The sequence below is a fragment of the Trachypithecus francoisi genome, unplaced genomic scaffold, assembly GCF_009764315.1.
Source record: "Trachypithecus francoisi isolate TF-2019V2 unplaced genomic scaffold, Tfra_2.0 Lachesis_group2, whole genome shotgun sequence".
Taxonomy (NCBI): domain Eukaryota; kingdom Metazoa; phylum Chordata; class Mammalia; order Primates; family Cercopithecidae; genus Trachypithecus; species Trachypithecus francoisi.
In genome coordinates, this window is record NW_022681465.1 from 93022972 (window position 1) to 93040037 (window position 17066).

The 17066-nt window shown below is 36.7% G+C and overlaps 1 protein-coding gene across 1 annotated transcript in view; it reads left to right on the forward strand.

The window, feature by feature from the left end:
- Positions 1-17066, forward strand: part of ZSWIM6 (zinc finger SWIM-type containing 6) — a 240227-nt gene that overhangs the window by 179082 nt on the left and 44079 nt on the right. Inside the window, 2 exon segments of the mRNA XM_033179662.1 lie at positions 4949-5097; positions 8719-8869. Of these exon segments, the coding sequence (XP_033035553.1) occupies positions 4949-5097; positions 8719-8869 (300 nt within the window).

The window sequence follows — 17066 nt, forward strand, 5'->3', positions numbered from 1 at the left end:
ATGATGTCTCCTTCTCCCATGTAACTAGGTTACCTATACTCTTTAAAATGTCCTTCCAAAATATTTTATGCATATATAAAGAGATACTAACATGTAAGCTCTTTTGTAAACCTCATTATTTATTTATATGTATTTTGTTTATTATCATTTTTATTTGTATAAATGTTGAGGTACAAGAGTAATTTTGTTACATGCATAGATTTCATGGTGGTATGTCGTCTGGGCTTTAGGGCATCCATCACCTGAATAATGTACATTGTACTCATTAAGTAATTTCTCATCACCAACCCCCCAACTCTTCCAAGTCTTCACTGTCTATCATTCCACACACTCCATGCCCTTCTGTACATAAGCTGCCACTTACCAGTGAGAATATGTAGTATTTGTCTTTCTGTGTCTGATTTGTTTCACTTAATATAATGACATCCTGTTTCATCTATGGTGCTGCATGGATGTGATTTCATTCTTTTTTTTTTTTTTATGGCCAAATAGTATTTCATTGTGGATCTGTACCACATCATTCATTGAGAGACACTTAGATTGATTCCATATCTTTGCTGTCATGAAAAATGCTGTGATATAACATAGGAGTGCAGGTGTTTTTCATATAATGTTTTCTTTTCCTCTGGGTAGATACCCAGTAGTGGGATTGCTGGATGGAATGGTAGTTCTGTTTTTAGTTATTTGAGAAATCTCCATACTATTTTCCGAAGATGTTATACTAATTTATATTCCCACCAACTGTGTATAAGAGCTCTGTTTTCTCCACATCCTCATCAACATCTGTTATTTTTTGTCTTTTTAATAATAGCAATTCTGACTGGTATAAGATGATATCTCATTGTGGTTTTGACTTGCACTTCTCTCATGGTTAGTGATGGTCTTCTTTTGAAAAATGTCTCTTGTCCTTTGCTCACTTTTTAATGGGATTATTTGTGGGTTTTTTTGTTGTTGTTGAGTTGTTTGATTTCCTTGTAAATTCTGGATTTTGTTCCTTGTCAGGTGAATAGTTTGCAAATATTTTCTTCCATTCTGCAGGTTGTCTTTTCACTCTGTTATTTCCTTTGCTGTACAAAAGCTTTTTAGTTTCATTAAGTCCCATTTTTCTATTTTTGTTTCTGTGCTTTTGAGGTCTTTGTCATAAATGCTTTGCCTAGACCAGTGTCCAGGAGAATTTTCCCTAGGTTTTCTTCTAGTATTTTTGTAGTTACAGGTCTTACATTTTATGATGAGACTTAAGAGTCCAGCTTTGGTCTTCTGCGTGTGGCTATGTAATTTTTTGAAATTTATTTCCAAAAAGGACACCATTTATTGAAAAGTATGTCCTTTCCCTAGTGTATATTCTTGCGAATTTTGTGGAAGATCAGTTGGTTGTAAATGTGTGGCTTTATTTCTGAGTTCTCTGTTATGTTTCATTGGTCTATGTGTCTATTTTTATCCTAGCACCAGGCTGTTTTGGTTACTATAGACTTGTAATATAATTTGCAGCCAGGTAATATGATGCTTCAGCTTTGTTTTTTTTATTTATTTGGATTGCTTTGGCTATTTGGGCTCTTTCTTTCGTTCCATATGAATTTTAGGATTGTTTGTTCTAATTCTATGGAAAATGTCAATATTTGAATAAGGATTGCTTTGAATCTGTAGATGGCTTTGGGCAATAGGGTCATCTTACCTATATTAATTCTTCTGATCTATGAGTATGCGATATTTTTCCATTTGTGTCATCTTTAATTTCATTCATCACTGTTTTATAGTTTTTTTGTAGAAATATTTTACCTCCTTGGTTAAATATATTCTTAAGTATTTTATTTTGGTTTTTTGTTGTAAGTAGGATTTGGTTCTTAGGTAGATTGTTATTGGCATATAGAAACACACTTTTTGTATGTTGATTTTGCATCCTGCAACTTTACTGAATTCGTTTATCAAATTGAATCACTTTTTGGTGGAGTCTTCAGGTTTTTCTAGATGGAAGATTGTATAATCCGTGAACAGGGATAATTTGACGACTTCTTTTCCAATTTGGATGCCTTTTATTTACTTCTCGTGACTGATTACTCTGACTAGGACTTCCAACATTATGTTGACTATGAGTGGGAAAATGGGCATTCTTGTCTTGTTCTAGTTCTTAGAATGCTTTCAACCTTTCCCCATTCAGTATGATGTTGACTGTGGGTATTTCGTATATGGCCTTTATTATTTTGGGGTATGTTCCTTTTATGCCTAGTTTGCTGAGGATTTTTATCATGAAGACATGCTGCATTTTACAAATGCTTTTTCTGTGTCTATTAAGATAATCATATGTTTTTTGTTCTTTATTCTGGTATCACATTTCTTGATTTGCATGTTGAACAATCCTTGCATCCCTGGTGTAAAATCCATTTGATCATGGTGTATAATCTTTCTGACATACTGTTGGATTGGATTTGCTAGTATTTAAAGAGTTTTATGTCTGTATTCATCACGGATATTGGTCTCTAGTTTTCTTTTTGGGTTGTGTCCTTGTCTAGTTTTGGTACCATACTGACATTAGCCTTGTATAATGAGTTAGGGAGGATTCTGTCTTCTGATTTTTTGGGACAGTTTCAAGACAATTCGTATTAGTTCTTCCTATGTTTGGTAGAATTAGGCTGTAAATCCATCTGATCCTGGGCTTTTCTTTGCTGAGAGATTCTTTATTACTGATTCAATCTTGCTACTCATTACTGGTCTGCTCAGGCTTTTCTGTTTCTTCTAGGTTTTCTAGTTTTGGGGCATATAGTTATTTGTAATAGGTCTCTGCTCATCTTTATTTCTGTGGTATCAATTTTAATGTCTCTGTTTTCATTTCTGATTTTATTTATTTGGATCTTCTCCTTTTCTTGGTTAGTCTATCTAGTATAAACATCATTAATTGCCTGAAAAGTGGTATACTGTGTATATTTTTATTCTCCTTGATTTTTTTTCAATCAACAGTATGTCCTGGATATCTTTCCATTGTAATGCATCGAGAAGCTCCACATTCGTTTTTATGGCTGCATAATATTTCTTGGTAGGAATGTTGAAATTGATGCATATCAGGACAAAGCATCTTTTATTATTTAGAGTTTTTCTTTCTTCCACTTTGATAACTTGTCATGAATTCCCATTCATTACTCTCAGGGAAAAAAAGTAAGCTCCTCACCAGCCAAGGCACTCAGTTGACCCTGCTTCTTTTCTCGAGGATTATCTTGTATTACTCTTCCTCTCATCTTCTATCATCTTCATCTTCTTGGGTTGCATAGACTGCCTTTTATTTCTTCCATGCACCATGTTTTTTCCTGCCTAAGGGCTATGCTCAAGTTCTTCTTAAATGCAGACCCTTCCCTCCTTTCCTGACCTTTAGTTTGTTTTTAATTAGCTTTTAATCCACTTAAGTCTCAGCTCAGTGCCATTTCATCAAGGTATGCTTACACTAGCAATCCAAAGCCAGAATTTTCTAACGATAGTCTTCCATCACCCTGCCCTGTTCCTCTGAGCAGTTATTACCATTTATTATACATTTGTATATATGATTATTAGATTGATATTTATCTCAAAAACTTAAAAGAGTGTTTTTCAAATAGTGGGTGGTCACCCCGTTATAGGTTGTAAAATCAGTTTTAAAAATTGTGACAAGCCATCTTTAAAAAATGAAATAGAGTAGAAAATATTGAGCCTCTGCTTATAGTAAGGACACTTTCTTTCATCAAATTTTTGCAGATTAATCATGTAAACACACAGACACATAAACATATTAGGCATGATGTAAAATATATTTCTTATTGTGGGGTCTTGTTCAGCAAAATTTGAAAGCCTCTGAACTAGGTTATAGATTCAGTGAGGACAGGATTCTGTCTATTTTGTACACTATTCTATCCCCAAGTCTAGCAGAGAGGCTGGCACTGAGTCAGTCACTCAGTGAATGTGTTGACTGGCTGAATGAATGAATGAACATACACTTTTGCAGGCAGGCTCAGGGACCCACTGCCTTCCTCTACTAGGGACTAGTAGACCCTGGTTCTAAGCAGATGCTAGTGATTATTTCTTTGGTTAATTGAGTCTGCTTTAGATCATTAGAAGACAAGAAAAGTAATACAAAACCACACCTACAGATGTATTTTCTTTAAGGGTTGATAAGCAGATGAAACACTGAGGATGAATGATTTTTAGATCTAAATTTTTTTATATTACTTATGAAACTTAGACCTTAAAATACCATTTTATTTTATTGGCAAATAATGAAACAATCTACCTGCCTAAATATCTGGGTAGTTTTTTAATTTCTAAGGTAGTCTTTACACACAGGGCTTATTACATAGCTGTTATCTTTGTGTGTACTTCAGCAATAAAATATTTATGCAGTTTGGCAAGGTGATACTACAACCTGGTTTAATACAACAGCTGCACTGCCTGTTCCCATGTGGCTTGATTTCCCTTTTTAATCTTCGGTTTTCTGCAACTAAAGACTTATGTCAGCATGTAGTTTATACAGCAGCAGATAATGGTGAAAACTTATTGAATTAACATAGTAAAGAGAGAAATACTCTGCTAAGTTTACTTGTCTCATATTTTTCTAAAGTCTTTGAAAAACATTTTTTCCAGCGTGGCCTACACAGCTTTATAAACATCATGTATTTACAATGAAACACTTTGTGAATTCACTTTGTGAATTTGATTTTTTAGAGAACCTATAAACTCATCGCCAAAGATAATAGTCTCTGAACCTAAAAAATAGAAATATCTCAGTTCTAAAGTAATCTGCATTTGGCTTAGCACAAATCAGGGAAGTTCTGGAAATGAGAGTGATCCTTGTATTTACTTTGTCATAAATTTGTATGTATAATTGAAATTGAGATTGAATTAAAAAGTAGGCAAAAAGAGTCTTAATTAATCCTTTTAGCACAGAGTTTTTATCTAGCCTGTGTGTTATTATTTTTCTTTCTATTTCTAGGTGCTCCCGATCCAACAGCAGGTGCTAGTATAGATGATGAAAACTGCTGGCACTTAGATGAAGAGCAGGTTCAAGAACAGGTTAAACTGTTCCTTTCCCAGGGCGGGTACCACGGATCAGGGAAGCAGCTTAATTTGCTCTTTGCAAAGGTATGATTATCTATTTCTAAAGAAATATTCTAAATATATACATATATAGGGACTATCTAAATATGATCATGTCTACAATAGGATAAAGTCTCTTAAAAATTAAAGAACAGGGTCTAAGTTAGTTGACCAATAGAAACTTTTGTATTGTAATGCAAGCTTTTTTTTTCCTTAGGTGATCTTAGACAAGATGTGGGACATTTTTGTCTCTCTCAGTTCCTATCAATAAAATGGTGATAATTTATACAGTTTTGAAAAACCTCTTACAATAATAAAAGCAAAATAATTAACAATGTTATTCAAAATGCCATTTTTTCAAGTTTTTCCCTTTCTAGTTGATTTTCCCAAGATAACATAGTTTTACAATCCCTAAAATGTGCTTTAATTATTTAGTTTAATAATGTCAGTATCTATAAGTTAATTTGAAGAGCTTGAGTTTTAAGAGTCAGATAGATCTCAGTTTAAATCCAAGTTCTAGATCTTTCTAAATATATAAACCTTGGCAAATTATTTGTTAATTTTCTTATCTAGAAAATTAGTTAATAATAACATATCTCATAAAATCGTTGTGATAATGGTGTTAAATGATGCTGTCTACTGTTCATCTGCATCATTAAAAATTGATGTCTCAAGAAGTTAAATTATCTTGGTCATGAGTTCCTTGTGAGCAGAAGCTGAGTGTTTTGCTTTATACAGAAGTTTCAGTATCATACACAGATTTGTAAATACTGAATAAAATGCTTTTTGAATAATACTAAATCAGTATATTTTCATTGGGGGGGTATAGTCATCATTATGATTAATGTATTAAAGTTGGTTTTAAGGAAACAGATAACTGTTCATGGATGCTTTTGTTGAATATCTTCTCTAATACTTGTTATAATTAAAAGGTTTTTATTTTTTTTAGTTCAAAAGAATTAGAGTAAACCTTTTACTGGGTATGGCCAGGAATAATGTATTCTGCTTAATCAATACCATGCTTATAGCGATTTATCCTGTATACCATATGTAGATTGACAATTTCCCCAGAATTAGATTACAATAAAATACATTTAACTCTAATACTACTTTACACATGATTTAAGCATTCTTTGGTGATTCACAGGCACTTCAAACTCATGTCATGCCTCCGTGTCAACAGTCTGAAAATTAATTACCAGTAGGCTATAGATGTACATGAGTACTGGTTAAATAGAGAGTTCTGTTTTATATGCTTAAGAGTAAAGTGTGTATTTTCATTGCTATTGCTGCATAATAGGTTAGAAATCTACCAGAAAAAATAAACATTAAATCAAATCCACAATACTAATAATGTAAAAGGTTTAGTATATTTAGATACACAGGAAGTATTTCATATATTCTTATGTTAGGAAGAGTTTGAAAGATGTGTTATTAGACTGGTCTGCAGTTGTTCTTTTTATCGCTGTATATTATATACACATTATGCCACGTGAAGTAACAGCAACCTCTAATTTTGGAATTAGCATAACTTGAAGTTAAGACAGATACAGGTTCTGATCCAAGCTGTTCCCCTTGTCCATTGGGCAAGTTATTTTACTTCTCTGAGGCTTGGTCTTATAATTAATAAAATGGGGATTATAATCTGGCCTATTTTACATGGTTGTTATGAAAATTAAACAGTAAGTATAAATGTAAAACTCTTTAACATTGTATCCAATAAATGGCAACTCCTTTTCTTCCTCCATCTTCACCTGTTAATGAGTTTTTAGTACTTTGATATTAGGAACAAACTCCTTTATAGGAATACTGAAGTAACGCCCCTGGAAGCACAGCCTTTGTGATTCAGGGTAGAAGTGCTTTTGAGTTCTTTATAAAGCTCAAATTCTAAAGCAGGTGAGGAAGTTCCATTTCTTGAGGGTATAGATCTCAGGCAGGATCTATTTTAGGTTTGGGCTGCTTTATTGAGGATCTACTATTTTCTCCTTTCCTTGCCTTTCACGTAGAGAGAGTCCTGAAAGAAGGATCAACCACCCCACCTTTTCTACTGCTCATGACCTTGCTCCAGTAATTTCTTACAGGGAAATTACAGCTGAGATTCTTACGTATTGAATACTTAGCAGTACACATTTTTGGAGTGGATGGATTCATTTAGGGCTTCCTGCAGAGAGGTTTACCCTTGTGTTTCTTTTTTCTTTTCTTTTATTTGGGAAATGTAGCACAAGAGTAATGGACAAAGCTTAAAGTTCCAACTTGAGAGACAAAGTTAACTTATTAGATCTGTGGTTATTATTCTGCTTCATGGATCACCCATATAGAGCAAGAGAGTTCTTGAACTTAACAGCTCTGTCCATTTTCTTTTACCATTGCAATAGAAGTATGCTGCTGCTCTTTATTTAAAAAAAACTTAAGTGAGAGAGAACCTTTATGCAATTACTAATTTATCTCAAAAATTGAAGGACTTGCACAACTGTGAATATACTAAAAACCTTTGAATTGTACAGTTTATTTAAATTGGTGAATTGTATGGTATATGAATTATGTCTCAACAAAGCTGTTCCTAAAAAAACTAAAGGCCAAGTGTTATTATTATACACATTATCAGATCTACTTAGAATATTTCTTGAGTTCTCAGTGGACTCTCCATTAGGCTCTGCTTCTCTGATGGTAAGTATAATCAGTTGGAGAGTCAGGAAGGTGCCATGCTATTTGTCATGTTTGTTTTGGTATTGTATTTCTTTAGGCTAGCAAAGTTATGGCATCTTACTAAAATTATGGCATCTCATTTTATGCAAGGAAACAGCAGCACCTTGCTTAAACCTGTTTTGGTAAACTAGGTAGGTTCAGATACCTGTTCCCAGTGCCAGATTTTACTTCTGTGGTTTGTCAAAGCATGGATGCCTACTTTGTTGGAGTGTAATCTTGAATCACAAAGTGTACTTGGTTTAGATAAGAGAGATAATTTGAAGGAGAACTGGTAAAGAAAGTTTCGGAAGGGCACAGTGGCTCAAGCCTGTAATCACAGCACTTTGGGAGGCCGAGACGGGTGGATCACGAGGTCAGGAGATCGAGACCATCCTGGCTAACGCAGTGAAACCCCGTCTCTACTAAAAAAATACAAAAAAGACTAGCTGAGCAAGGTGGCGGGCGCCTGTAGTCCCAGCTACTCGGGAGGCTGAGGCAGGAGAATGGCGTGAACCCGGGAGGCGGAGCTTGCAGTGAGCTGAGATCCGGCCACTGCACCCCAGCCTGGGTGACAGAGCAAGACTCCGTCTCAAAAAAGAAAAAAAAAAGAAAGTTTCTACTGGACACAGGAAACACGATTTACTCACCTTAATCAGTGTGTAAGACCCAACCAGAACAGTTTTGGAATTGAGAGCATTTTTTCTTCAAACGGATTCTAAAGTGTAATTCAAAATAATTACTAGTCATTTTTTTGATTAAATTGCTATTTAGGGTACGGAATGGTTTTAAATTATATATTTTGTTTGCTTAAGAGGGCTGGTGTGAAGGCTTGACCCCTCCTGCCCATTCCCCCACCCCACCCCACCCCCCCACACACACAGAGAAACAGAGAAAAGAGGTGGTTTGACTCTTGTGTTGCTGTGGGGTTTTGTTGTGTTTTTGTTTTGAACAATTTTCTAAAGGTCTGTTTTTCCCCACTAGGTGCGGGAGATGTTAAAGATGAGGGACTCCAATGGGGCCCGCATGTTGACCTTGATAACAGAGCAATTCATGGCTGACCCCCGCCTGTCACTTTGGCGGCAACAAGGCACTGCGATGACTGACAAATACAGGCAGCTCTGGGATGAGCTGGGTAAGCATGTTTCCCGACAAATTACCATTGATTTGCATATGGATAAATACCATAGGCAGATGTTTCAAGAACATGGTCGTAGTATTGCTGAAGAGAGAGCTGCTCATACATGGAACATGTTGCCAACATATAGGTTAGAAGCATAGGAGGATTTAGAACGTGGGCTGGCGTTTACAGAAAACAATCTTGGCAGAGTTTTGGGGGAATTGCCTGATCTGGAGGAAAGTTAAGTGCGGGAATCTCCCTTTAAGTATTTGTGGGGGAAAAAAGCTGTATTATTTTAAAATAGCAGTTTTATATGGTAGAGCTGGCTAATTATTTCTAGATTAATATTGTAATCAATTCAGCTAAAATTTAGTCTTCCTCCTTCTCCCCACAGTGAAATTGTTGAAATTAGTTTGGATATTCATTTTATTTTTGGCTGCTATAGATTTAAATGAACTGTTGATCCTCAGAATGGAAAAATACAGCAAATTCTAATATTTATTGCTTCCTAAATTCCTGGTGGTTAAAGAAACAAATATAGCAAGTGTTCAAAAAAATGAGAAATCCACTAGTCATGTTCATTAAAAGAATACTGGGAATTTTGTTTGGATGAGTCTTGGTACCCAATGTTCACCGCTAGGGAAATAATGAATGATGTGTTCATTATCTTGTCTTTTTATTAAGAAATCTATAAGTTACACCTGAAATTTTGACAAATATATCAGTGCCTGTATTAATTTTATGAGAAGTAATGTTGTCTATATTTACTAGAAGATCCTAGTCTCAGTGAAATTTTTCTTGGCTGATGATGGACCACATCATGCTGATTGATCCCAGGTGTAGTCTAAACCAAAAGATGCTGTTGTCTGTGAAGATACCAAATGATCATAATCGGAAGGGGTATTTGAGATTAGCTGTTTTACAGATAAGGAAACAAATCCAGGGAGGTTAGGAGACTTCAAACATGACACTGTATAATCTAGGGTTATGCAGCAAGTTGGTAAAGGATTTGACATCAGTATTTCCTTTTTCCTATTAATAGGATATACGTTCAGAATTTGGCTGTGGACAAGTTCACTACTTGTGAACTATTAGATATTTGTTGACTTTTTTCCTGGCAATTTTCTTAAGTGTCTTGTAATAACTTAATCTTGCTGCTTTCTTTGAGTCTCCTGAAATAATAGTAATGCCCTTTCCCCCAATCAAAATGTAAATCAATCTAACTACAATAGATAGTTTCAATGTATTAGAATGATGTTTGGGGACACAGTGTGTTGATTAGAGAACACAAGTGTAATGCATGGTTTAAATATTTTCATAAAATCCTGAATGTTTTACTTTTCAAGTAAATCTTTTTTCAATTTTGTAACTCTGTAGTACAGACTAGACTGGTTAGATGGTTTATAAAGTAAACAAGATTAGCATTAAGAAAACTATAATGAAGGGGATCATTTAAGGAAAAATTATTGAATTAATATTAAATGAATGCAATTTTACAGAGCTTTGGTACTTAGAGAAACTTAGAATTACAAATGACTGGTTAGGAAGAAAATAGCAACTAAATTTTTTGGTTACCAAAAAAGGTACTGGTGGTACAGTCAAATAAAATTTGCAGTGTTCACATTTAATTCATGGTCAGATTTCACTTTTCCAAGTGGGTTTTGAAAATTATGTACCTTAACCCTCAATCAGAAGTATAAATTTTTATTAGGTGGAAGTTTCCACCAGCTGATTCTAGTTATGCCCTCTTATGGACTACTTTCTAATTAAGGACCAGGCTTTATACAAATTCTTTTATTTCAGTCCAGCATAAAGACCACAACCTCTTGTCCTGTGTGCCCCCCACCCACCGCCCAATCATTACTAGACTGCTAGAAATTCTCCTATGTACTCTGATGGCAAGCAGAGGTCACTTGCCATTTTAATGGGGTCTAAATTCTGTGAAGAATCTCACATAGAAGTAACAGTAAGTATCGCATCTTAATATTCATTCACCAAAAAATTAACTAAAAGTTGCTTCTGGACTACAAAAGGAAAGGCTTTTGCTTCTTAATAAAATGGGGCAATTTGACTTTGTGCCCCTACACAGGGCTCACATTGCTTCAAGGCTCTGCTTTGGAATTAAATGCTGAGCACTGCCAGATGCCAGACATTGAGAAGAGGCTGAGTTTTGTCGGCAAATGGGATCTGCAAGTTAATTGGTGTTTTCTGCAGGCTTCTGGCTGTGAAATGAAATTGGAAGCCCTTTAGCCACATGGATAATACAGGACCTGAATACAAATGTCACATGTCACCATCAGGACCCACTGTGAGACAATAGTGTTCCCACTCCAACACCGCGCCATTACAGATCATTTAAATATGGGGATTACATTTAAACTAAAAGCCCCATTTGCCTTTTACTGCAATTTAAATGTCCTCTTAGCAAAAGCTAAGTGACAAATTAAATGAAAAAAATGCCCACATTTTTAAAGCTGTAATGCAAAACAACCTTTTATTGCTTCTCATGTGCCACGAATGAATCATTATACTTGTCAACCCTAAACCAAGCCATAATTGGAGCAGCTACTGTTATCAAAGTGGGGCCGCTCTGTGACAGCTTAATAAAGCTGAAACTGTTAAATTAAATCTCAGATGCTTAACTCCTTAGCAGTGGTGGATTCATTGGGTCCATTTCTGGCAGTGGCCAGTACACCAGGAAAAAAAAAAGATTCCTGGCATGAAAGCCTTAATCTGATGCAAGTGTACAAGTGAGAGTATGCCAGCCAAGTAACTCTGCTTCTTGGCAGATGGATTTGGAGCCATCAGATTGTCAGCCAGAAGATTACAAAATCTTTTTCATACAGCCCAGTGTCCCCCTCCCCAAGATTTAAAATTTCCTGCTTACATGTGATTTATGAAAATTTAAGTGTTGATGTTTCAAAATTAATTGTAAAAGTAACGTTTATTTTAACTTTTTCTTTCTTTCAAGTGAATATATGAAAACTTATTTGTGGTAGCCACAGGCCCAATTTCTTCCCCCCATGCTCCAGCTAACAAAGGGACTGATTATTCTGTTTTTCTTTTCTAATATAAATGCCTATGACATTCATTTGGTGTGAGTTAACTTTTGTGATTTACTCCCTGATTTTCATAATGTAGTATGAAATAGGTACAGATGCATACTCTTAAGATCCTGTTTATTGTATCTCATTTGCAGATACATTTATCTTGTACATGAGTCAGTTTTTCAAATATTAATTTTACTTTCTCTGCATGATGTTCATTTTCCCAGACATACGCCAGTGTTCTCAAGATGAGTAATGTTGTATCATAATCAGCTATAAGAAAAGGTATATATTAAAATAGCCCCATTGCAATGGTAGAGGTTGTACGTTTGATAGAAGCTACATATTTAGTAGAATCTATAGAACACACACCTCTTGAATTACATTCTTTATTCTGTGACATGCAAATTTTCTGGAAAGCAGATCACAGAAATAACCTTTGGATTTCAAAGAACAACCCAGTGCTGATTGGGGGTGAGCACACCTACTGTTAGCTGTAATGGCTGTCTGTTCAGCACACTTAATTACTGTGGGGGTCTAGGGATGAGGGGAAATACTGTAACCTCTCATCTGTGTTGATGGCTCTCTTTTCTTAAATGTATTCCTAGACTGCAATTTTACTTTGCTTTATAAAACTATAGGTTGTGGCTCCAGTCTATTAAAACCTAATTAAAATGAATGTCGTTAGAGGAAACAGTTAAATAACACTTAATTACAGTTTTATCACAGGGAAATATTCGTAAATTTTTATTTTCAATTGTTACATAATATGTTTTTCCCCAAGTTTTAAACACTTAACTTTCTCTCAGAGCTGAGTCACACGCTTTGTTTTCCAGCATATAAATCCTGTTTCTTAGGGAGAGGATGGGCTGCCATTGCAAGAGCCTTGCTGTGCTGAGCTTTGCTCATTCAGTTCACAAGAACAAGGTGGCATCTCTCAAGAGTTCTTTTCACAGCTTCTCATCTGGAGACCTAATTCTGTGTGAGCAGAAATAGCCATAGTTAGACTTTTTTTCTAGTTTGAGTTTTATTGTATGATTAGTTTGATCACTTGTTATTAAGCAACAGCTATAATGTTCCTTGGTAGGGTGCTAGATAGATAGAGTAGTATACAGATTAAGGACAATTAGAATTAGAGTAAATCTAACTGTGTTCGGCAGTAGAGAACACAGCCCACCCTTTGAGACTGTATTTTTTGAATTAACCTGCTCCGCGGACCCAAATGCTGTTCCATCTTCCATCCCAGACTCAAATAGTGATTTTTCTGTAACCACCTACATTATTCTTGAATAAGGAGAAAAACATATGCTTAAGTCACACATTCAAAATGATACTTTAAAGTAATTTAGGACAGTCGATGTGTACCAGAAATAAGATTCCAAAGACTCTGCTTTACTCTGCTTCATAGGTAATTGTGGAGAAATTTCTGGGGAATGTTGTCTTACATCTTTGAAAGCAGGAGGCTTAATAACTGCCCCCACCAACCACCCCCATCCCTGTTTTGAGCTTCTTACTTTAGTTGAGTTATTCAAACTAACTCAAGCTTGCCACATTTTAAAGTTGATGGTGGTGAATTAATGGCTAAGGAGCAACTGCTTCTTTTTGAGAACTGCAAAGCTTACCAAAATGGTTCCCCATATACGTAGTTCCCTCTTTGCTAGTACCACGAAGAAAACAGCAATTGCCAGAGCTCCCTTGCAGCAAAAAGATGTCAGTACACACTTGGCGACTTCCAAATAGCTGGAAGTACAGAATATAATTCTAATGAACCACGTATCAGGATTGCTCGTCATCTACCTGTTTGTCTTCCCTGGGCATAAGAAGAGTACAGCTTTCCCACGACATACCACTGTCAGTGCTATATTGTTAATCTTCTTTCCAGAGGTCTTCCTGTGGTCTCTCTATCAGTGTGTACGAAGCACTTGCTATGTCTAGAGGAATAGATGTATTAGTTATTTGATTTTGGGGTAGTGATAGTACCAGTCGTCAGGAGGGGGTAGAAGATGTAAACATTAGGAGATGTGATAAGAACAGCCAAGAATGGATGAAGGAGAGCTTTTATAGAGTAATTTCATTACAAATTAGTACAAATGTTTGTAGAAACCAAATTTAATACGGTTTTATAAGATGTTTATGGAGGTGTGTTGCAGGGAAGAGTAGTGTGAATACTCCAGAAAAAAGAAACAGCCGAAACAAAGACAGCAGTGGGCTCTGTGGAAGAGAGTAGAGAGCCTTCAAATGCATTATCAAAAATGTTAAGATTTTCTATCCAACATTGCTGTTCTGTGTTGTTACTTAAAAGCGAAGAGGAAAATGGTAGATAGGTATCATAAAACCTGGATTTTTGCTTTATTTCTCATTTTGGTCTAGCTGCTAATGATAACATAGTTGCCAATACTTATTTATCAGGAACTGTGCTAAGCACTTAATGCATGTGTTGTTTTATTTAATCCCTGAAACAATCCTGTGAAATAGGTCCAATTATTTGCCCTAATTTTACAGCCAATAATACTGAGGTTTAAGGAGGCTTGATAACTTGCCCGAGGTCACAATAGCAAAGGAGGAATTTAATCCCAGTGACTTCAGAAACATAACCACCAGACTAGACAATGTCCTTAGTTGATGATGATGATGATGATGATGATGAGACAGAGTCTCGCTCTGTCGCCTAGGCTGGAATGCAGTGGTGCGATCACAGCTTACCGCAATCTCTCCCTCCCAGTTTCCAGCAATTCTCCTGCCTTAGCCTCCTGGGTAGCTGGGACTACAGGCGCACGTCACCATGCCTGGCTAGTTTTTTGTATATTTAGTAGTAGAGATGGGATTTCACTATGTTAACCAGGCTGGCCTCGAACTCCTGACCTCGTGATATGCCTGCCTCAGCCTCCCAAAGTGCTGGGATTACATGTGTGAGCCCCCGCACCCGGCCAGCTTATTTTTAAACACTATTATATGCCTCTCTTCCAGGTAGTCTCTCTAACTCAGAGCAGAGCAGGGGCAAAGCGAAGCTCACCTAGTGGGGAATAAACCCTGTAAGAGCTGCCTGGCCTGGTCTGCCTACCCATGGTACCACAATTCTGACTGCCATAGTCAGCTGAGCTTACCTAGTCTAGTCGCCCATTTGTACCCGTGTTTACAGGGACCCTCTAACTTCAGGTTCTTTGAGAAAACAAGCACATGGATGCCATAGCCAAATACATGCCATTGATTGAGAACTGTATTAAATAATAAACTTCAGCTTATCATAAATACAGATACTGCATGCTATAGTATGGGGTACTACTGTATGATGGAATACAGTGAAATTTGTATCCCATTTTTGAGTCCCCTTTGGTAAGGAGCTGGTGAAGACCCTTAGCTCATTGTCTTTGCCCTGGCTTGAACTAGGCCCTGATAATGACCATAGAGTTGCCAACACCAGTTTATCTCATATGCCCTGTAGGCTCTGCAGACCCCTTCTTGACATAAGCTGTCCTGCTAGGATGGGGTTGTATACTCTGGTCTCAGTTTCTGCTTCTCTCTGTGCCGTTGAGAGATTCCTCTAAATACAGAGGCTTGGTCAATTGTATTGCTGAGAAGGCTTTGCTTCCCTCCAGCACTGTTCTCAGAAGGCTCATCTGCTTCTAGGTCCTCATTACTGGGGCCTGTTTTCTTTCCCTGTGCTTTCCTACTGCTTTCTGTCTCTTAAAACTCAGAACTCTATTCTTGGGTCATAGACTTCGGAGTTCTGGCCTGCTGTGGGGGTGGAAAAGAGGGGTTTATTTTCTGCTTCTTTAAGTAAACAGAGTAATCTCTTGTTTGGGTCAGAAGTAAACCAAAAGAGAGAATGTATGGGCAAACCTAGGATAAATACTTGCTGTGTACTGCTGTCAACCATCCTCTAGACCATGGCTGCTAGGGTTTAATTATCCATTCAGTTCCCTGGATAGGGAATAGTGGAAATAAAGAGAAAAACTTTAAAATACGAATTAAAAAAATAGATTCTCAGGATTAAAAGAGACTTTACAGGTCACTTGATCCTATTGTCTAACCAATTGGAAATTCTTAGTAGTATCCTTTGTCTAAACTGTTTCTGTATAGAATTAGATAATTTGTAACAACACTTGAGATTGACCTCCTTGTGTGTTTTTATGAAACCTTATGCTAAACATAGAGCATGGAGATTTTGGTGAGGAGTTAAGACGCGCTTTTTGGCTCATTGTAATACACTTGAGTGTTACTGTCTTATATATGTTGTGTGTTAGTAGCTTTATTTGTATCAAGAATGGGTTCCAGTTACTTTCTTTTATGTCATCTTTCTACTTACAGCATTAGTCCATTGGCAGTAGATACTCTTCTCACATTAGTGGTTAATAGGAATGTCATAGCATTGGTATAAGGTGTCCTCTTCTTCCTCACAATTCTTAGAAAAGTTCTCTCCCTACTTTTCCTCTTTCCTAAGAGATAGTACTGACTGCACTTGCCTTCAAGAAACATCCACCAATGGGAAATCTGACTAGGGAAGTCTCCTTACTAGGCTGTGGATCTAGAGAGTACTATCATGGTAGGGTGGAGGGGGAGAGCGAGAGTGAAAATGAAGCAAGACAAGCTGGGGAAGAAAATTTCCTTTCACCTTTTCTTACCGTGAAGTGGCAGCATACAAAAATTAGCGAGGTCTGAGAAGCTTCATTTTAAGCCGTCTGGGATTCCCAGGGGCTTCACAGAGAATCAGGGATGCCAGGAGAAGGAAGGAAAGAAGTGGAAGCAAAGGAAAGGCTGAAGCAGCTCCTTAGGCAGCTCTGTATATGTGCCAATATCAAGCAAGGTGCTTTGTAAATGCTATCATAGTTAATTTAAGCTTCGTTAGGCTCATGAGGGGGAGGAAAACCCAAGGAAGTTAGAAATAGTTGTCCTTAGAGGGGTGTTCAGACACTGCCCTGCAGAGTCCGTAGGTTTGGGGTTGGGGAAGAGAGTGCTGAAGGCACGAGGCAGATCCTTCTCAATCAGAGCAGTGTGACTTTACCACATTACTACTAGAGTTTTCATCAAGATTGTTCTGGAGGAAAGGATTCCAATACTATATGCATGCTTGATAATCACTATCTTCAATAGGCTTTTAATAGGTACTCTTATTAGACATGTACTAAAGCAGAGGTTCCCCCATCCCCGGACTGTGGACCAGTATC